Genomic DNA, 22276 nt, shown 5'->3' with positions numbered 1-22276 from the left:
GAGACCACAGGGAGAGAGGTGGGAAGTGATTTAGGAAACTCTTCAGAGGTTGAATGTCAGGGCCTGGTAACTGATAGCTGTCAGGGATGAGCCATGTCCAGGTCTGTAGTCTGGAGGTCAAGGTGTTTGTGTGATAATGCTGTTTCACCATAATCAGAAATGGAGGAGGAAGCATGGCTTTGGAGATGAGTTTCCTTTGTGTATTTTAGCTCTGGGACTTGTCTCAGGAAAGAGACGTGAGTGTGTAGCATACAGGTGTCAGTGACACAGTGGGGGATGGGTGACATTGCCCTGAAGCGGTGTGCAGAGGGAGGAGGGCCAGCAGAGGAGCCCTGGGGGGCAGCAGCACGTAAGGCAGCATTAAAGGCGCTCAGAGTTTCACTGGTAGAAGTGGCTGAGAAGGGGTGGACGGGGAGGTTGGGGGAGAAGGGAGGACAGTGCGGAGCAGAGGGTCTCCAGTGGGAGGAGACACCAGCAGCTCAGGTGCTGCAGACCTCGGAGGAGGTGAGGACAGAGGAAGAGGCCTTCGAAGGGCAGCATGGGAGGCCTGGCAACTCTGACAGGGGTGGCTTCCGTGGCGTCGCAGGGCGGAGGCCTCGGATGCAGCGACCTGAGGAGAGGAGTGTGCGGAGGTCGGGGCCTCAGGGCTGGCCGCTGCTCTGAGAAGCTTGAAGTGAAGTTTCTCTTCCTGCAGAATGACCAGAATCTTTACTTTGTGAACAACTTTTGCTTCTCAAAATATTTTATTGTTATTATTTCCTTATTTACTAGAAGGTTGACCCAGAGTATTGGGTTTCGGTATCAGTTTCCCATTCTTGACTCTCCGCTTCTCTCTAGCGCAGTGGTTCTCAACCCTGGCTGCGCTTTAGAGTCCATTGGAGAGCTTTTAAAAAATTCTGATGCCTGAGGTCCACCCCAGAGATTCTGACTTAATTGACCTAGGATGGGGCCCATGCATTGTGCATTTTTGTTCTGGTTTTAAGCCCTCCAGAAGAGTCTAATGTACTGCTAGCCCTTCCATAGTGATACCTTGCTACTGGTGTCATGTAGGAGATAAAGTTACAGATGTGGTGATGAGGAACATCTATACTGTGCAAAGGGAGAGAAGAGCCACGTTCTGAAAGGCCCTATTAAGCTGGTCTTAGTGTTACACACTTGAAGCCCATGGGTGGAGGCATGAAGTTGTGACAGTCATCTAGAGAGAGCACATTAGGCCAAGGGACCGAGAGCCTGGCTTTGTCACTGACTGAGTCACTGAGCCTTTCGCAGCCTGTGTCGTCATCTGTAAATTGCAGGGACCGCACTAAATAACCTCTAGTAGCCCTCCCTGCCCTGTAGTTTAATGTCTTGTTATCAGCTCTAGGTCTCGATTTTTAAATGTTTTTAAAGCATAATGTTTATAAAGTAAGATTGGAAAGTGTAGAAAAGTATAAAAAAAAAACCCCAAAGTTACACATAATCCAAGGGTCATTGTTTATCCACGTAGTTTGATGTACAACATTCTGCTGTAATAGCATACCTGTGTCCCTAGGAGACCTCATATTATAAAAAACTCCATTGTAAAAATAAATGTTTCAAGGGAAAAAGAGGCCATGGACTATATTCACAATAAGTGATTTTTCTAATAGGAATTTTAATAATAATGGTTTTTGTAAAAAAAAAAACCCAAAAAACAAAATGACAGCACAGAGTGCATACATGAGCACCACAAAAGCTTAACATCCTTGAGCAAAATCAAGCTGGGTGAACTTGATGTATGCAGCTTTTGTTAACTTGTATGTTCTTAATACCATTATTCCTAGTTGTTTCTGAGAAAGCAAAAGCCACTGAAACGAAGCAGCCATAATACACGCATAATTATTTTCCTACACGCTAATTCCAAATCTCTTTGCAAGTAAATAAGTCATGTTTTGTCCAATTGGAGTTATTAAAACTCACGTTGTAAGAGAGATGCCTTTGTTTCCGTTGCTTCTGGGTATTTATGGGCTTGTACACATAATTAGCATAATTGTATGTATGCAGTCTCTATCCTGGGAGCTCTGGAGCTAGCTCCCTCCGTTTGAATCCTGTCTCTCCAGCTGACAAGCTGTGAGACCTTTACTTAACCTCAGCAAATTACTTACCCTCAGTTTGCTTGTGAGTAAGGTGGAGGTAACCATAGTACCTACAACCTAGCGATAAGACCTGTCCAGTGCTTAGAGCTGTGCCTAGTGATAAATGGTAACCATTTTCAACAGCAGCATGTTATACGCCCTCTCCTGTGCTGGGTAAAAATGCCCTGAAACATTTCCTGCGGCTGTATAATATTCTCTCCTGTGGACATAACCAGCACGTAACTCTTCCTTTAGTATTGGACATTTATATTGTTCCCAGGATTTTTGCTGGTAGTTTAATTGCAGCATTACATGCGTGTACACACATGCTCACACATACAGTTTTTTAAAAATCAGTGTATACAAAATGGCTATGTCTAAAACTTCAGGCTTCTAGGATAAGATTTTTTTTTTTATAGAAGGAAGGAGAGAAAGTAGCATTCACCTAATGCTACTTCTGAGCCCTGTCTGGAGACACAGCCCCTCGGGTTGGTGGCTGGGGATTCTGAAAAAGGCTTAAGCAACATTGGCTTGCTATTGATTGTCCTGTGGCCGGCTGTGCTGATAATGACTGTCTTCTCCCTCCCACCTCCTCCTCCCTCCCCCACCCTACCCAGGTCACCACCTATTTGCACAAGGACTACAACAACCTGTGGATTATCAAGAAACATAATACAAATTCAGGTAATGCGGTAGGGAGCTGGCGCTTCTTGTATTATTACTTACTCTGAGCCCTCCTTAACATTTCTCATGCCTCCAAAAGAATGGTACTGGGATGGACTTTCCTGAGCATTCTTTGCCATCTTTACAGATCTCAGTTATCCTTTCAACAGTTATTTATTGAGCCCCTGCTACATTCCAAGGACTGTTGTTGGCATAGGGATAAGCAGTGAGCAAGACAGATAAGATCTCACTCTTAGAGCTGTCTTTTCTTTTTTAATTTTTAAATTTAATTTTATTAATTTTTTTATACAGCAGGTTCTTATTAGTCACCCATTTTATAGACAACAGTGTATACATGTCAATCCCAATCTCCCAATTCATCACACCACCACCACCACCACCCGCCGCCACTTTCCCCCCTTGGTGTCCATACGTTTGTTCTCTACGTCTGTGTCTCAATTTCTGCCCGGCAAACCGGTTCATCTGTACCATTTTTCTAGGTTCCACATATATGCGTTAATATACGGTATTTGTTTTTCTCTTTTACTTCACTCACTTCACTCTCTGTGACAGTCTCTAGATCCATCCATGTCTCTACAAATGACCCAATTTCGTTCCTTTTTATGGCTGAGTAATATTCCATTGTATATATGTACCACATCTTCTTTATCCATTTGTCTGTCGATGGGCATTTAGGTTGCTTCCATGACCTGGCTATTGTAAACAGTGCTGCAGTGAACAGTGGGGTGCATGTGTCTTTTTGAATTATGGTTTTTCTCTGGGTATATGCCCAGTAGTGGGATTGCTGGGTCATCTGGTAATTCTATTTTTAGTTTTTTAAGGAACCTCCATACTGTTCTCCATAGTGGCTGTATCAGTTTACATTCCCACCAATAGTGCAAGGGGGTTCCCTTTTCTCCACACCCTCTCCAGCATTTGTTGTTTGTAGATTTTCTGATGATGCCCTTTCTAAACGGTGTGAGGTGATACCTCATTGTAGTTTTGATTTGCATTTCTCTTATAATTAGTGATGTTGAGCAGCTTTTCATGTGCTTCTTGGCCATCTGTATGTCTTCTTTGGAGAAATGTCTATTTAGGTCTTCTGCCCATTTTTGGATTGGCTTGTTTGTTTTTTTAATATCGAGCTGCATGAGCTGTTTATATATTTTGGAGATTAATCCTTTGTCCATTGGTTCGTTTGCAAATATTTTCTCCCATTCTGACTGAGGGTTGTCTTTTCATCTTGTTTGTAGTTTCCCTTGCTTTGCAAAAGCTTTTAAGTTTCATTAGGTCCCATTTGTTTATTTTTGTTTTTATTTCCATTACTCTAGGAGGTGGATCAAAAAAGATCTTGCTGTGATTTATGTCAAAGAGTGTTCTTCCTCTGTTTTCCTCTAAGAGTTTATAGTGTCCAATCTTACATTTAGGTCTCTAATCCATTTTGAGTTTATTTTTCTGTATGGTGTTAGGGAGTGTTCTAATTTCATCCTTTTGCATGTAGCTGTCCAGTTTTCCCAGCACCACTTATTGAACACACTGTCTTTCCTCTGTTGTATATCCTTGCCTCCTTTGTCATAGAGTAGGTGACCATAGGTGCATGGGTTTATCTCTGGGCTTTCTATCCTGTTCCATTGATCTATATTTCTGGTTTTGTGCCAGTACCATATTGTCTTGATTTGGGTTTATCTCTGGGCTTTCTATCCTGTTCCATTGATCTATATTTCTGGTTTTGTGCCAGTACCATATTGTCTTGATTACTGTAGCTTTGTAGTATAGTCTGAAGTCAGGGAGTCTGATTCCTCCAGCTCCGTTTTTTTCCCTCAAGACTGCTTTGGCTATTCGGGGTCTTTAGTGTCTCCATACAGATTTTAAGATTTTTTGTTCGAGTTCTGTAAAAAATACCATTGGTAATTTGATAGGATTGCATTGAATCTGTAGATTGCTTTGGGTAGTATAGTCATTTTCACAATATTGATTCTTCCAATCCAAGAACATGGTATATATCTCTGCATCTGTTGTTATCATCTTTAATTTCTTTCATCAGTGTCTTATAGTTTTCTGCATACAGGTCTTTTGTCTCCCTAGGTAGGTTTATTCCTAGGTATTTTATTCTTTTTGTTGCAGTGGTAAATGGGAGTGTTTCCTTAATTTCTCTTTCAGATTTTTCATCATTAGTGTATAGAAATGCAAGAGATTTCTGTGCATTAATTTTGTATCCTGCAACTTTACCAAATTCATTGATTAGCTCTAGTAGTTTTCTGGTGGCATCTTTAGGATTCTCTATGTATAGTACCATGTCATCTGCAAACAGTGACAGTTTTACTTCTTCTTTTCCAATCTGTATTCCTTTTATTTCTTTTTCTTCTCTGATTGCCGTGGCTAGGACTTCCGAGACCATGTTGAATAATAGTGGTGAGAGTGGGAAACCTTGTCTTGTTCCTGATCTTAGAGGAAATGCTTTCAGCTTTTCACCATTGAGAATGATGTTTGCTGTGGGTTTGTCATATGTGGCCTTCATTATGTTGAGGTAGGTTCCCTCTTTGCCTACTTTCTGGAGATTTTTTATCATAAATGGGTGTTGAATTTTGTCAAAAGCTTTTTCTGCATCTATTGAGATGATCATATGGTTTTTCTCCTTCAGTTTGTTAATATGGTATATCACATTGATTGACTTGAGTATATTGAAGAATCCTTGCATCCCTGGGATAAATCCCGCTTGATCATGGTGTATGATCCTTTCAAAGTATTGTTGGATTCCGTTTGCTAGTATTTTGTTGAGGATTTTTGCATCTATATTCATGAGTGATATTGGTCTGTAATTTTCTTTTTTTGTAGTATTTTTTCTGGTTTTGGTATCAGGGTGATGGTGGCCTCATAGAATGGGTTTGGGAGTGTTCCTTCCTCTGCAATTTTTTGGAAGAGTTTGAGAAGGATGGGTATTAGCTCTTCTCTAAATGTTTGATAGAATTCGCCTGTGAAGGCATCTGGTCCTGGACTTTTGTTTGTTGCAAGATTTTTTTTTTTTTGCGGTACACGGGCCTCTCACTGTTGTGGCCTCCCTCTCCCGTTGCGGAGCACAGGCTCTGGACGCGCAGGCTCAGCGGCCATGGCTCACGGGCCCAGCCGCTCCACGGCATGTGGGATCTTCCCGGACGAGGGCACGAACCCGTGTCCCCTGCATCAGCAGGCGGACTCTCAACCACTGCGCCACCAGGGAAGCCCTGTTGCAAGATTTTTAATCACAGTTTCAATTTCATTACTTGTGATTGGTCTGTTCGTATTTTTTATTTCTTCCTTGTTCAGTCTTGGGAGGTTATATGTTTCTAAGAATTTGTCCATTTCTTCCACGTTGTCCATTTTATTGGCATAGCGTTGCTTGTTGTAGTCTCTTAGGATGCTTTGTGTTTCTGTGGTGTCTGTTGTAACTTCTCCTTTTTCATTTCTAATTTTATTGATTTGAGTCCTCTCCCTCTTTTTCTTGATGAGTCTGGCTAATGGTTTATCAATTTTGTTTATCTTCTCAAAGAACCAGCGTTTAGTTTTATTGATCTTTGCTATTGTTTTCTTTGTTTCTATTTCATTTATTTCTGCTCTGAACTTTATGATTTCTTTCCTTCTACTAACTTGGGGTTCTGTTTTCTTCTTCTTTCTCTAGTTTCTTTAGGTGTAAGGTTAGATTGTTTATTTGAGATTTTTCTTGTTTCTTTAGGTAGGCTTGTATAGCTATAAACTTCCCTCTTAGAACTGCTTTTGCTGCATCCCATAGGTTTTGGATCATAGTCTTTTCGTTGTCATTTGTCTCTAGGTATTTTTTGATTTCCTCTGATTTCTTCAGTGATCTCTTGGTTATTTAGTAACATACTGTTTAGCCTCCATGTGTTTGTGTTTTTTACATTTTTTTCCCTGTAATGGATTTCTAATCTCATAGCATTGTGGTGGGAAAAGATGCTTGATATGATTTCAATTTTCTTAAATTTACTGAGGCTTGATTTGTGACCCAAGATGTGATCTATCCTGGAGAATGTTCCGTGCGCACTTGAGAAGAAAGTGTAATCTGTTGTTTTTGGACGGAATGTCCTATAAATATCAATTAAATCTATCTGGTCTGTTGTGTCATTTAAAGCTTGTGTTTCCTTATTAATTTTCTGTTTGGATGATCTGTCCATTGGTGTAAGTGAGGTGTTAAAGTCCCACACTATTGTTGTGTTACTGTTGATTTCCTCTTTTATAGCTGTTAGCAGTTGCCTTATGTATTGAGGTGCTCCTGTGTTGGGTGCATATGTATTCATAATTATTATATCTTCTTCTTGGACTGATCCCTTGATCATTATGTAGTGTCCTTCCTTCTCTCTTGTAACATCTTTATTTTCAAGTCTATTTTATCTGATATGAGTATTGCTACTCCAGCTTTCTTTTGATTTCCAAGTGCATGGAATATGTTTTTCCATCCCCTCACTTTCAGTCTGTATGTGTCTCTAGGTCTGAAGTGGGCCTCTTGTAGACAGCATATATATGGGACTCAGACAGCTGAGGCTCAGACTTAATCCAGAAGAGGTTACCTGGACACATGCCTGGGGCATGCTGTGGCTGCTTTCATTTCTGATTTAGAGCACACCAAGCCTTGCAGACCCCAGCATGTGGTACAGCTCAGGTTGTCTGGATGTGATAGAGGGCTGCTGCCCACTGGTCACCCCAGGCCTGGGCCAGTCTGTTGGAGATCTGCGGGCCTGCCAGCCCTGTGGCTGGGCTCGTCTAGGTTGGTGCCCGGGACCTCCCTCAATGCTTGCACATCTGCCTCTGACAGGCCAGGGTGAAGCTGCTCTGAAGCACCTCTATGGGGCTCCAAGGGCTTTGTGACAAGGGCTATGTCTGGATCTTCTGGTTTGTTGGTCAGACAGCTGGCTACCTGCAGACTGTGCCTTTTGCTGCGGCTGCCTGCAGACTGTGCCTTTTGCTGCAGCCGAGAAGAGAACAGAACAGAGGGCATCTCCCACTCACCTTCTGATTGTCTTATGCCACAGGTGTTCTCTCCTCAGCAAACACCACCTGGCTCAGCCTGTCTCGAGTCAGCTGCTCCTGGCCTTTGTGGGGAAGTGGGCAGCTGCTCATCTAAATTTACCTTCTCTGTTCCTTTCGCCACCTCCCCTTATTGCCATGGTTTTTAGGCTTGAAACGTGGCCTGTATGACCACTGTCTTTGCATCCTACTCCTCGGTAAGATAAATTATGACACCATTGGGCAGGATCTATTTCTGTCCCTTATAGTACTGTTATAGATTGTGTTTTGATTCAACAGGCCAAACATAAGCGGTCTGTTGCAATGAGGGGTTCTGAGGGAAGACCAGCTTTCCTTCTAAAGTCATGTGGGCACGGACCAAGTCTTTGAACGTCCCTGTTCTGTTATTCCACTGTGGCTTCCAGGTTAAGGTGGCTGCATTTCACTCCGGTGACTAAGGATTCGTGTGAAGGCAGATCACTATAGGCATTCTGGGAAGGGGGAACTGTCTAGACAAAGGTCTTTGTGTTCTTGATGGCCATAAGTGCCCTTCCCCCACAGATCCATATTAAGTAAAACTTCCCTCCCCTTTGACTTATTTGATTTGTCATCTTGCTGATTCTTCTTCTTCTTCTTCCTTTTTAAAATAAATTTATTAATTTATTTTTGGCTGTGTTGGGTCTTCGTTGCTGCGCACTGGCTTTCTCTGGTTGCGGCGAGCAGGGGCTACTCTTGGTTGCAGTGCACGGGCTTCTCATTACAGTGGCTTCTTTTGTCGTGGAGCACGGGCTCTAGGGAGCGTGGGCTTCAGTAGTTGTGGCACGCAGGCTTCGTAGTTGTGGCTTGCAGGCTCAGTGGTTGTGGCTCATGGGCTCTAGAGCACAGGCTCAGTAGTTGTGGTGCACAGGCTTAGTTGCTCTGCGGCATGTGGGATCTTCCCGGGCCAGGGATCAAACCTGTGTCCCCTGCATTGGCAGGTGGATTCTTAACCACTGTGCCACCAGGGAAGTCCTGATTATTCTTCTTAAGAGACCTTAGAAGGCAGCACAGGAATGGGCATTTCTACAGTTGAGTTCTCTTATTCTCTTGAGAGCCAGTGATTTGTCCTGGCAGGTTTGTCTTTCCTGACCTTGAGTGTTAGTGTCTACTGCCTGGGACAGAAATTTGCAAGGACCTTCTGTGTTGCTGTGATTACTGCCAACTCCTTTTCCACTGTCATCACTTTTCTAGATCCTCACTGGTCTTGACTTCTTGACGATACAGAATTATTTCTTTTCTTTCATCATTTTCTTTGCCTCACGTTTATCAAGTCTATAGCCAGAGACAAGATAATCACTGACAAAATATGCAGGGTTTAACATTTGATTTTGAAGAGAGCTGGGCAAATGGTCTTTTGCATGGAATTAATATTTGGAAGACTATATATTTACTTCTAAAAGGAAAATCTTATTATCTAGCTTCCCAGCTCAAAAATCCATTAGTGGGGGCTTCAGTGCTTGTCAGATAAAGGCCACATTTCCCAGCATGGCATACACAGTCTGGCCCCACTTGTCCACACCCTCACCTATTCCCACTGTCCTTCCGGCCCACCCTCCCTAACCATGTGAATTCATTTGCCACTGATTCAGATGAGTTTTGCTCTTTCATACCTCTCTGGCTTTTCCCCACTTGTTCACCTGACAAGTTCTCCCTCTCCTTTGAGAGTCTGTTCAGTCATTATCTCTGGGATACCCTTCCCTCACCCTCTGAGACAGTTCGCTTTGGTCCCACAGCACTCTGTCAGTACGTCATGCGCATATACCACGTTGTACTATAACTCTTTACCGGTAGGTCCTTGATTAATGCTCGCTTAATGAGTGAACGGTTTCAGACATCAATGCTTGTTTCTTCTTGACAGATCCCCTAGACCCTTCACTCCCTGTGGAGTTTGTAAGACATGGAGACGTCATTCGACTAGAACACAAAGAGTAAGTAAATTTGCTGTTTGGGATAAATGAGTGGCATGAGCATCAAAGGTACAGAGCTCTTTTAAGCTGGAAATAAACAGAAGTCAAATGTGGATGAGGCTCTAGTAAATGGAACAAGGCTGCTGTGCTAGAATGGGAGAGTGATTACTTTGCCTATTTTGGCTTTGGGAAGCTTTGGATTTTGAAGGTACCTTTCAACTGCCCTTTTCCTAGGGGGAAGAAAGAAAACAATTGAGTTGCCCAAAGCTTTTTCTTAAGCGGCTGCCTTTAGAAAGGCATAGGAGTCTGTTTCTGAATATGGCAAACTAGTTCAGTTAACCAGTGTTCTCACTGAGAATGACTAAAAATGCTGGAAAATGTAGAAACGTCTTCTTAACAGCATAAAGAACTGACAAGATAGTACGGAGTTACTAGGTCAAAATCTCAGTGAAAGGGGGAATCCAGAGAAAAAGTGGGACACTGTGGCCACTTCTGCCTTGAACCCACAATCTTGAGTTTTGATTTTTGGGTTTTGACTGCCTCTAGAGAGAAGTTTTAAAGTCAAAGCTCTAGTCTCACCCAAAGTGGTAAATTATTGTGATCTTCCCCCAAATTTCTAACCCCCAAAGGCTCAGGGTTAGGATAAATCCGCCCTATCTACCTATATCCAGAGTGTGTTTGGGAGAGCAGGGAGGGGGGTGAGGTTGGTGGGGACACTAAATCTGGTTCCTGAGAAGTTGTAATTACCAGTTGATCTTCACATGGATTTGCAACCCAAATTCATTTCACCTGGATGGTCTCAAAATCTTCAGGCCATGAATTTAAATGAACATGGTTCTAAACTGTGGTAATGTTCCCTAGGTGCCTGGCTAAAAGCAAATGTTAATCCTCTTTTGGGAAATACATGGTTATCCATTCCTATAAATAGTTTTTCAGTGACAGTGAATAGCACACAGTAAAAAATAACTAAGCACACAAGGAAATAGGGCACCATGTGCAAGAATGAACAGGAAAAACAGGCAACAGAAGCAGCCCTGAAAAAATTTCATATGAATTGTCAGATACAGAATTTTTTTTTTAAATCAGGGATTTTTTAATATACATATAGAAAAGCTATGAGCAGTGTTTTTTCCCTAGTCAGTAAGATTATGGATACTTAAAATTTTAATTTTATTTTTTTTAATAAATTAAAATTTATTAACTAAATTTTATTTTTGCAAATTTCCAATATTTTTATAATGAACATTGATTACTTATTATGGATAAAAGTAAGGATTATTACAAAAAGCACAAAGTAAACAAAATCTAAATTAAACCATCCACTTCCCCCACAGATCCCTACTTTGTAAAACTGGTGATAGGAGGAGAAAGCATAGATGGTAGGGAGGAAGTTTACCTGTCTCGGGCATACGTAGATTACAAATTTTAATTTTCTTCTCCCTAAACCTGCCTCTTAAGTCAGGCTAACTTGCCTCAAAGCCACCAATGTGTTCAGTCATCCCCCTGCCCCCCACCTGAAGTTGTGGGGTGAACAGGAAGTGAAACCCCTTTCTTGGCATATGGTCCAGTACTCCTACCATCTGTCCCTCATGATATGTTGGATTTAATGGTTTGGATTCTAATTTTTCTTATCCAAACAGATGACTCTGAGTAGCCTTGGTAAAAGAAGAAACATTGCACATCTCTTTTCTTCAGGATAGTGGCACTTCTCTCTTTTAATTTCTAGGACTTCTCGGAACTTGCACAGTCACTATCATGAGGCCCCCCTGACCCGGAAGCACTATCAGGTCACAGGCTATGGCATAGTAAGTGAGCCACTCGAGTGTGAGCAGGATGTCAAAAACTGTGGGGCCTGGCTCAGGGCCATGTGGTGGAACACATCCTCCCCAGAATTCTGGAATGTTCCTAGTGATTGGCTGCACAGGGACTCTTAACATTTAGGAACTTTCTGGCTAGGCTTTTTGCTGTGGGAAAGGCAGCCTATGAAGTCTACTTGTTTCCATCTCTTGCCTCCCATAATTACCATGCCATTTTTATGTTCTGACACTTAATAAATGTCAAATATGAATACTGTAAGGGTCTCTTTTACAGTCATATTATACTTAGAAGCCACAGGGCCACAATATGACCCCAGATGAATATACAAGTTTATCCTTTGCCAGATCCCAAATTCTCATTGGCTTTATTTATTTATTTTTTTGCGGTACGCGGGCCTCTCACTGCCGTGGCCTCTCCCGTCACTGAGCACAGGCTCTGGACGCGCAGGCTCAGCGGCCGTGGTTCACGGGCCCAGCCGCTCCACGGCATGTGAGATCCTCCCGGACTGGGGCACGAACCCGTGTCTCCTGCATCGGCAGGCGGACTCTCAACCACTGCGCCACCAGGGAAGCCCTCACTGGCTTTATTTTTAAGGATTACTTCCCTGTTCCACAGAGGGATATTGTCCACATTGCTTTGGGTTTTTACTGCCTTGGGGTGATGCAGTTAATAGAGGAAGCTCTGTGAGTATTTATGGCTTGGGGAGTAATTTGAAAACAGAAACAACTAGTGGGAAAGTAGATTTATGACTGTCTGTTAACGTTCCCTTCCAAAGGCTTTGGTGCTTCAGTAAAGATTCTGGGTTCCTTAAGGTGGAATTCCCAACCCTCTTTCTATTTGCTCATCCCACATTATACTAGAGCCAAGACTCTGAACTTCATCTTTTTCTGGTGGGCATTTCCTGAGGAGAATTAGACACAACTGTCTTAATTTCCACAGTACGATATCTAGGCCAGACCTTTCTTCAATGAGTGAGTGTCCCCATGGCCACCAGTAATGGATGCAAATAGCCCAAATTTATTTCTGTTGGCACACGGTGATGTCTTGAGTTTGGTTTAAGGGCAAAAACATTTATTTAGAACTTAAACTCCAGGTCTATAAAGTGAAGAATTAGAATTAAGGTTCGAGGAATTATACTACTTTTCTTGGTTGTAATCGCGAGTGCTGGGACAATGGCAGTCACTTGGTATATTTCTATGGCCCTCTCGTTCCCTTTCCCACCTCAGTCATTTAGGCCAGTTTGGTCTTTGACCAAACTGTAACATGATGGCATCTGAAAGGGTGACCATCTCCCTTTTCTGATACGTCTTCTCTAAAGTCATCTTACTTTCTTTGTATTTTTTTCTTGATTTATGTGGCAGAATGGGACAGGAGACTCAAATGACTTCTGGCGGATTGAGGTTGTAAACAGAAAATTTGGAAACCGAATCAAAGTACTGAGAAGTCGAATTCGCCTCATCCATCTGGTGACAGGTTGTGTCCTGGGCTCCTCGGGAAAGGTCCTGCCCAAGTGGTGAGTCTCTGGGGTTTTGATGTCCCCATTAGTGGCTCATGCTTTTCCTTTCACACTACGAGGAGTATACCAAAAACTTCCATTTCGCAGTGGTCGATGTTCACCTCAGGTTTGCTTTTTCTTTGTGGTGAATGGAGGGAGGAAAGGCATCAGGAGTTTTATGGAGCCCAGAGCTCCAGAGTTCCTTCGGTGTTTCGTATGTTGTAATAGTTGAGCATTTGTACATCTGGCTTGTGATAACTCTCTGGATCTATGTGTCTTTCTAAAACGGGAATGTTGTGTGCTCGACTCCTCCTAGGATAGTTGTGGAACATAAAAGTGTGAGGCTGAAAAAAGCATGGCCACTGGGTTGGAAAGAGAGGGGCGCCGTAGACTGAAGAGCAGTTGGCAGTGTTACTCTCCAGTGGGTTTCAGGTCTTCTGAGAGACATCTGTGACTACTTTTCACAGGGGCTGGGAGCAGTTGGAAGTCACCTGCACTCCATACCTAAAGGAAACCCTCAACTCCATCTGGAATGTGGAAGACCATATCAATCCCAAATGTGAGTGAGGCCATGTCCTGGGCTGGCTCTGAAGGGAACATTTCTAAGTAACTCTCATCTTAGGAAAAGAAACCTTTACAGACTCTGCTGCCACTTTATCTTATTGTTGCCATTTTCTTCCTTTTTTAAACCTAATCTCTTCTTATGAATTGTCTAGATAGGGAGCTCCTTTTTTCTCCCCATCCACTCAAACTTCCCATCCTCTTTAAACTCCTCTCCCTAAAGTGACCTACAACGTCACTCGGGGCCACAGCTGGTTGTCTCTGGTCACCTTCCTTGCCTCCTGCTGGATATGACTCTCTTGCCGCCTGTAATGCAGGTCCATCTGCTTGCCTCCTGCGCTATTCTATCCCCTCTGTGGTTACCTCCCCACCCTCAAGGCTTAGAGCAGGCCGGTGCTTTCCCTTTCTGCCCCTGTGTAGGCTCCTCCCCTCCCCACATCCAGCCAAGGCTTTTACAGAAAGCAATGGCTGCAGCCCTTGATCTGATCCCCATATTTATGCTACCAGGCGCCAATTGACATTTCCACTCCCGTGTCATCTTCAACTCAACGAGTGTCTGGATTCATCATCTGTCCTCTTAAGCTACCCCCTTCACGCTTCTGCTTGATTTCTCCTCTTCATGCTTCCAATTTCATTCTTTTTACCACCTAATTTAACCAACCAGCTAATTAACTAAGTAATTAAACAGCTCTTTGTTTAGATGCTGGGAGCCATGTGGGGCCCTGGGGATGCCTTGGTGAATGAGACAGGCTCGGCCCCTGTCCTCACAGCCCTGCCTCGCGGGGGAGCAGCATTTGAGGGAGTGGCGTCATGAAGGCTGATGGTGCCGAGGGCTGTGGGAGTTCCGGGGCCAGGGCTTTTCGTCTGTTGCCATTGCCTCCCTCAGAATATCTGCTGAGTGCTTAATACGTGCTGAATGAGAATGATCGAGAATCCTTCTGTCTCCTCAACACTCTCACCTGCTTGTTAGCTTGTCAGGAAGGCTACACTCAGATCCTAACAGCAGTGTGGATACCATGGACAGACAGCCATGAGGAGGGGGTGTGTGAGAAAGGTTTACGCCTCTATCATTTCTTTTTCTAGTGCCAAACATCAGCCTGGACGTGCTGCAGCCCAGTTTTCCTGAGATAATGCTGGAGGCCCACATGGTGATGATCCGGGTACCGTGGCCCCTTCCCATTTGGTGGCTTCTCTAAGAGCTCTTGGGCATCCACAAATTTGGATCATGGATCAGTAACCTTGGTATAGACCCACTGCCCCCTTGTGGACTTAGAAAGTGTCTTCACCTATACTGGCTTAGATAGTCTTCAAAGGCATTGAATGGCGGTGGCAATGATGGTGACGGTAATGATGATGAACACTTACGTAGCTCTTATGTGCCAGGCACTACCCTAAGCACTGCACATATATTAACTTAATACTTATTACAGTCCTCCAGAGATTATCGTTCCCAGTTTACAGATGAGGGAATTGAGGCACAGAGGTTAAGGAACTTGCCCAGGGTCACACAGCTAAATGTAAGAGGTGGATCCAGGCCTTCAGAGTCAGTGCGAGTTACCACTTACACTCCTCTGCCTCTAAGTGAGCCTCACATCTGTTGAAGTGGCAGAGCTGAAAATCATAGTGCCCTTGGTTGAAAATCATGAGACACTGATAGGTGATTCCATCATATGAAATTAGGATTAGTTAGGATGAACAGCTAATTTGAGTGTGTTGTTTATATGCAGCATAAAATCCCAACCAAGAGCCCACTCAGGTTCCCAGACAGAAACAAACTGTTTAGGGGGCATGGTTGATTCTTTGTAAGGTTTTAAAGACTCGTCGTTTCTACTCTCTATCGTTAGTAGTTGAGAACTGACATCAAAGGTTTAAGAACAACTGAGAGAAGAAGTCTTTAAATTGAGAAAGTTCTACCTAGTAGCTTAAAGTTTCCCCTGTGAATTGGAAAAACCCTGATGCGGTTTCGATGTTGAGGGGGAAACCTCTTTACTTTGGCTTCTGGAAAACCGGTGTTCTGTAGGAACGATGTTTAAGAATCACGGTATCTTGGGGGCTTCCCTGGTGGCACAGTGGTTGAGAGTCCGCCTGCCGATGCAGGGGACATGGGTTCGCGCCCCGGTCCGGGAGGATCCCACGTGCCGCGCAGCGGCTGGGCCTGTGAGCCATGGCTGCTGAGGCTGCGTGTCCGGAGCCTGTGCTCCGCAACGGGAGAGGCCACAACAGTGAGAGGCCCGCGTACTGCAAAAAAAAAAAAAAAAAAGAAAGAATCACGGTATCTCAAGCCAGGTTTGTGTATCTGTGCAGGGTTGCAGAGAGGTGTAGCAGTTGTTATTTTTCCCCTGGTGAGCCATTGTCAATTGGTCTTTCCTGGAAGTGATTATGTAAGCAGTGCTCGGTAAATATAGTTGACTTATTTCAACAGATTAAATTTAAAAATTCAAATTTTGTCATTTCTGCACATTGGGAGGTGATGAGTTGACAATAAGCAATCTCTGGGTCCCTTCTTCTCTGACTCTCTGTTTGTAGCTGTCACTCTGGCCTCATGACATAGTTCTTTTGAATATGTGCCTGTCAGTCAAAATATCATTTTAGATCTGGGTAGAATTTTAAGACTAAGTCTAAATAAATAGTCTCATTTTTTCTTTCATTATCTAACAGGTAGAGTCAAAGAAGAAAAGGGACATAAGGAAACTTTCTTATTCAACTGATGTAGAGTCAGGATGGGGAGAGAGATCAAAATTGTCTGGACTATAGACACTGCAGGGGACAGGGCTTCTGCTAGCCGAGCAGAGGGCCTAAGGCCTGGGCGGAGAAGGCTGCCCAGGCTGCTAAGGTTAGCTGGAATAAGCCCACTAGGCGTTAAGCACAGAGAACAATGTACAGATACACATGCCTATAATGGTTACAGATTTTCCTTCCTTCCGTTTCTTGGTTTACTAAAGGAGCTGGATTTCTTAAGAGTTTAATGTGTAGGATGCCCTTGGCTTGTTATAGCTCTGGCTGGAGTTCCTGGGTTTGGGACTGGGCTGGACTGGTTTGAAGGAATTGATTTCCCTCAGCAGCTCCTCTGGGGTCCAGAATGATTCATTCTTCATTCCAAGGCCCTTCAGATGGCCATAATGGTTCAGGGGCTGTGCAGCTGACCCCTTTTGGCGTGACACCCCACTGGCACTTTTAACCCTGGAGGATCAATCCAGCCACTGTAGGGAGGCCTGCAAATGATTCCCAAGACCTCAAGGAGTTGGGTTAGTAAGGCACTGGGTGGTAGTTCACTGAACCAGACCTGGATCTTTCTTGGGCTAGGCCAGTGGTTCTCAATAGAGGGCGATTTTTGCCTCTGAGGGGATATTTAACAATGTCTGGAGACATTTTTGGCTGGCATCATAGAGGGGTAGGAATGCTTCTGACATCTAGTGAGTAGAGGCCAGGGATGCTAAACACCCTACACGGCACAGGCCAGCCCACACCAGAGACTTCTCCAGCCCCCAATGTCAATAGTGCCAAGGTGGAGAAACCCCAGCCTAACTCCTAGCACCTCACTCCCCTTCTGGGGAATGACTTCTCAGTCTGTGCTGATGATGAGACTGACGCCATCCTGCTGGGTAGGATCCAGGATCCTGCTCCTTTTCCTTCTTGTTTTAGCAAAGGCCTGATTTTGCCATTTAGAGACAGGTTGTTGGGTATTCTTGGCTGTTGGACTAGTTGGGCTGTGTCTGGGTCCTTCAGGCTAAAGTGTGCATTCTCAACCAGAGCGATATCGCTCCCAGGGGGTAAAATGTATTCTTGGAGGGTGGGAAAAAGAAAAAAAAGCCCTTAACTTTTTAATGTATAAAGCACACGTATTCCTGCATTATGTAAACAGATATACAGAATAGCTATGGTATTAAAATGTCATGAGGGGACTTACTGTGGTGATTGTTTTGCAATATATACAAATATTAAATCATTATATTGTATATCTGAAACTAATATGTTATATATCAATTATACCTCAATAAAAATTTCTTTAAAATGTCATGGCGGGGGAGTGTTTAGGGAATAGATGTCTTAAAAAGGTTGAGTGCGGGCAGGCAATAATGGGAAAAAACGCTGAGATACACTAGGCTAAAGTAACTTTTTCAAAGTCCAGGAACTTAGAGTTTCTGGGTTTGTGTTTGAAATTGGCCTTCCAAGGGAACAAGTGAGTCAACCCTGATTTTATATGCCCCACCTCATCCTCTTGACACCTTATCCTTGGCCTGGAGATGGATATGTATTTTGTGCCTGTGGGAAACAAGTCTCTCATTCCTCTTTCTCTCGAGCAGAGAGGGTCTGAACGGACTGTCTTTGCTGGGACATGGAGGCTTGCTTTTTGGGAAAAGTAAGTCAGTTTTTGTAAGCAGGTGGGCAGTGACTGAGAATGAGCACCTGATTCTTCCCTGCAAGGGAAGGAGAGGGGAGAGGAGAGAGGGTTTCTCTTGACACCTGGCCACACATCAGATCCCCGTCCCTCACGTTCCTGTCGGCCTTCTAGAGCTCTGCTTTGACTAGCTTTTCTTTGCCACTTCCCTGCAGGGGAACAATGGCCTCAAACCCAAAGACAACGAGTTCACGTCCAAACCCTGGCACTGGCCTATCAACTATCAGGTAGGGCCTGAGGCAAGAAAGAGGGCATTGAGATTTGGTGGATGTGGGGTGCGCTGCGGGGGCAGGGCGCAGCCTCGCCTGGCTCTGGGTGGCCAGAGGCGGGCTGTGTCTTCTGCCCCGATTCGGATCACCCTTCCCAGGGAGCTCCCGTAGAATGTGCCCACTCCGAGCCTCCCGTTAGGGCTCCCTGTCTACGAAGGGTGACCCGTCTTCCTCCTCTGGGAACTCGTGCGGCTGGGAGGAGCTGAGCTCTGGGCCAGCAGCGTGTCCTCTGCTCCACAGGGCCTGCGCTTCTCAGGGATCAATGACACCGACTTCCGAGTGTATCTGCTCGGCAACCCGGTGAGTGCCCTGCGCACCGCGCTTTGGGCCCTGAGCTGTGCCCGTGGAGAGCTGCTGCTTTCTCTCATCCTCCTGTTCTCGTTTCCCTGCAGGTGGTTTGGTGGCTGAATCTGCTGAGCATCGCCCTCTACCTCCTCTCAGGGAGCATCTTTGCTGTGGCTGTGCAGAGAGGGGCATGTCTGCCTGCTGAGGTTGAAGGTCAGGTCCCTGGACTCTCCTGCCCTCCCACCTAGCAGTCAAGAGGGCGCCTGCACTCGGGGAGGGCCCGCCTGCTGATGGGCCATCCTTTGCCTTTCCCTCCCCTTCTTCCCTTCTCTTTTGCTTTTTAGAACTCAGTCACCAAATGCCCAGTGCTGTGTTAAACACTACATCCTCCCAACAACCCTATAAAGTAGAATTTATTACTCCTGCTTTATGGATTAGGAAATCAAGGCACAAAGAGGTTAAGAAACTTGTCCCAGTAAGGGATAGAACTGAGGTTCACACCCAAGCAGACTGAGTTCAGAGCCTTCACTTTTGACCTCTGTGCTCTATGCAGAGCTTCCCACCTTTTCTCTTCTGCCCCTTCCTCATCCCATGGCCCTGTCCTCTAGTCACGTAGAGAGCAGCCCCCAGTCTGTGGGCCACAGCATCTGAGACATTCACACAGGCTCTCTCTGCAGCTCCGCATCTGAACAGACATAGTCCCCGACCGCCCCCTCTCCCACCTCCGTCCTTACCTCTGCCCGCACCTCCGCCCTGCCTGCTGCTGCAAAGACCTGCGTGACAGCAGAGATGTGGGAGCTGGAGCTGGAGGCCAGGCTGCCTGCTGCTGGGGTTTGGCGCCCCTGCCGTGGGTGCCGAGGCCTCCCTGGGCCGGGTAGCAAGCAGTTGCTCCTCTCCTGCCAGCTGCTGTAGGATTGTTCAGCTTGTGCAGAGGAGAGAAGGAAGGCCCAGCGAGGTGATGTGGCTTATGCAAGTCACACAGCAAGGAAGGGGCAGAGCTGGGCTAGACCAGGCTCTCTGCCCCCTCCCTGTCGGCTGACCGGGCTGTGCTGCTTGGGGCCCAGGGCTGTCCCAGGTCCTGCTGCAAGGAGGCGGGCAGCTCCTGTTGGGCTGGATGGTCCATTACTTCCCGTTCTTCCTGATGGGCCGGATCCTCTACTTCCACCACTACTTTCCCGCCGTGCTCTTCTCCAGCATGCTGACAGGTCAGCGCTGCCCTCCCGGACCTGGGTGATAAGGGCAGGGCAGGGGAGGAGGCCACCATGGAGCGCCGGCGCCGAGGGGGAGCCGTCTGCTTCCCTGGCCTGGGGGGCTCCGTCTGCTGCCTCCCCAGAAGGCATCCTCTGCCAGACCGGTGCGAGGTTTCTCTTCCTTCCATAGGCCTTCTGTGGGACACACTCCTGCGGCTCTGTGCCTGGAGCCTGGCCTCCTTTCCTCTGGCTGGGCACGTACACACGCTGGGGATCCTGAGCCTGCTCCTGGGAATTGCCTACAGGTGAGCACCCCCTGCACCTTGCATTGCTGCCCCCCAGCACTGAGGCCTCAGTCCCAGGTGCGTTTTAGAACCCCCTGGCATGCTTTTGAAGCACACTGGTGCCCGGCTCCGTCTCCAGAGGTTCTGATTCACTTGAGCCCAGTTTGGGTCCTGTGGTCCAGCCACAGTTTTTAAAGCTCCCCACGTGACCCGAATGTGCAGCCAGATGGGCGGAGCACGGGCTACCTCTCTGCATTCTTTCCTCTTGCCAGTGGCTCCCAGCTTATGGACCACTCCAACTCACGTGGGAGGGCGCCCCTCTTTAGTCACGTGGCTCCCAACCAGAACAGCTCTCAGTGGGGTGAGGGAGCGGGTGGTGGAGGGGCGCCGGGGCTGTGGTGCGGCTCAGAATGACTAGGAGGGGGTGTCGTTTGGTAAGCCGCCCTCTTCCCCACCTCGCAGGCCTCACAGATCCACGCTGAGAATCACTGGCCTTTAGGGGTGGCGGGGCAACATAAAAGCCTGAGCAGGGAATCGGGGGCCTGAGGCCCGGGAGCATTTCCACATTTTAACAAAAGGTCTGGGCCGAACAGTCCATGACCAGACCCTGGACTTCTCTGTCTCCTGGGCCTCTTGGGAAGAGCCCTTTCCCTCACTGGCATTAAGCCAGCCTCTTCCAAGTTCGCAGACTCTGGTATGGCCAGGTGGCAAACTCACGCAGACATGGTGACCAAAAGGGGTGGGTCTTGTCGTAGAGATGGTCCGATGAGCCCCGGCAGGAGGAGCTGAATCTCACGGGTCTATAGGGCGCCTCGCCTCCACTGAGGCGCCAGGGCGCCCACTGCCTCCCCCTGGGTTCTCTCCCTCAGCTTCTACCTCTTCCATCCTCTGGCGTATGGGATGGTTGGTCCGCTAGCCCAGGACCCCCGAAGTCCGATGGCCGGACTAAGGTGGCTGGAATCATGGGACTTTTGAGGCCACTGCAAGGACTCCAGCCTGGGTCCAGGAACTTCCTGGGGACAACCAGCTGTGGAGCCAGTCCCTGGACCCTCCCAGCTGTGGAGGAAGCTGCCTGAGGAGCCCACGGAATTCTGCCACCTGCCAGGACCACGCCCTGGGAGCATACCCGGAGTGTAAGCCACTAGAGAGGGCCATGGCTCTGCTCTAACCGCAGCGGTTCCTCCGCTGGGGCTGGCTCAGCAACAGGCGACAACATCTCTCAGGCCCGTTTCCCCGAGTGTGCAGCATGAGGAGGGATGTGCGAGAGGGTGGGTGTGAGTGTGTGGGGGAGTGTGCGTGTGAGGGTGCGTGTGTCCATATACCTGCGGAAGATAGACCGTGACTGTGGACAGCTGAGTGTCATAAACTCTAAGAAATCGTCCAGGGCTACAGCAGTGTTCTCTGGGGTTTTTTTTCACACTGGATTTGGTTTGTAAGATTCATCAAAAATTCTCAGACCTCCAAGAAGGCTGAAAGCACTGACCCCACCTTGGGATGTCACCAAGGGCAGAGAAGATGGTATTGTCACGGCTGTGCTGCCCTCCTTCCCACACATAAGCAAATACAGCTGAGGCCCCTGAGCTGGAGGGCCCGCCTCCCAGCTGCTTCCCCATGTGGCTGCTGCCGGGAAGTCTCCTCTGCGCCCGCAGGAGGCTGGACTTCTGCCTGCGATGTGCGCAGAGGACTGGGCCCCAGAGCGAGGCAGCTGAGGACTCACCAGCCCTGTTGGCCCTCCTCAGCCCTTGGTTCCTCGCTGTCTGAGAACGTCACATCACGAGGTTGGTGGGAGGGATGGCACCCTGTCCTTGGCTACTGTGTGTTCTCAGGCCCTGTGAGCCAGAGGTGATTTCTGGCTGCCCATCCCTTACCCTCTGCATCCAGCCTGACTGTGAGGGTGGGCCCGATGCATTCTCCTGATTGCAGGGAGAGCCTTTGGGGCCCCTCTCTTAGCAGCTGAGGTGGATGTGTGGCAGCGCAGGGATGTGTATGGTGCTGGGCTGGGGTCCCAGCAGGGCGTCGGGGTGTGGGCTGCCTTAGCCTTTCTGGGCTGGTGTTCCTGTCACTCACTAAGCTTTCCCCAGTTTTACTTCTCTAGTCCTCCCCTGCTGACAGCCCCCCTCCCTTTCACTTCATTTCCCTTACTCTGTGTCACTGTCTCACCAACCTCTTTTTCCCCAAAGACCCAGAGCACCTAGAAATGCCTTGGAGCTTCTCCTCTCTACCACTTTGAAGCCCAAGCAAGAAGCTCAGAGCTGTTCCTTTTACTTCCTCCCCATAT

General features: G+C 46.7%; 1 protein-coding gene across 1 annotated transcript in view; it reads left to right on the top strand.

Moving 5' to 3' along the window:
• POMT2 (protein O-mannosyltransferase 2) overlaps nucleotides 1-20973 on the top strand; it is a 45861-nt gene extending 24888 nt beyond the window's left edge. The window contains 12 exon segments of the mRNA XM_007459769.1: nucleotides 2711-2777; nucleotides 9649-9718; nucleotides 11424-11502; nucleotides 12877-13028; nucleotides 13478-13569; nucleotides 14655-14731; nucleotides 18126-18197; nucleotides 18480-18539; nucleotides 18632-18737; nucleotides 19589-19729; nucleotides 19905-20019; nucleotides 20868-20973. Of these exon segments, the coding sequence (XP_007459831.1) occupies nucleotides 2711-2777; nucleotides 9649-9718; nucleotides 11424-11502; nucleotides 12877-13028; nucleotides 13478-13569; nucleotides 14655-14731; nucleotides 18126-18197; nucleotides 18480-18539; nucleotides 18632-18737; nucleotides 19589-19729; nucleotides 19905-20019; nucleotides 20868-20973 (1137 nt within the window).
• Nucleotides 20974-22276: the final 1303 nt, after the last annotated feature.

This window comes from Lipotes vexillifer, unplaced genomic scaffold (assembly GCF_000442215.2).
Source record: "Lipotes vexillifer unplaced genomic scaffold, Lipotes_vexillifer_v1.1 scaffold39, whole genome shotgun sequence".
NCBI lineage: Eukaryota > Metazoa > Chordata > Mammalia > Artiodactyla > Lipotidae > Lipotes > Lipotes vexillifer.
Note: the sequence above shows the minus strand (reverse complement) of the source record. Positions and strands in the feature narration are given on the sequence as shown.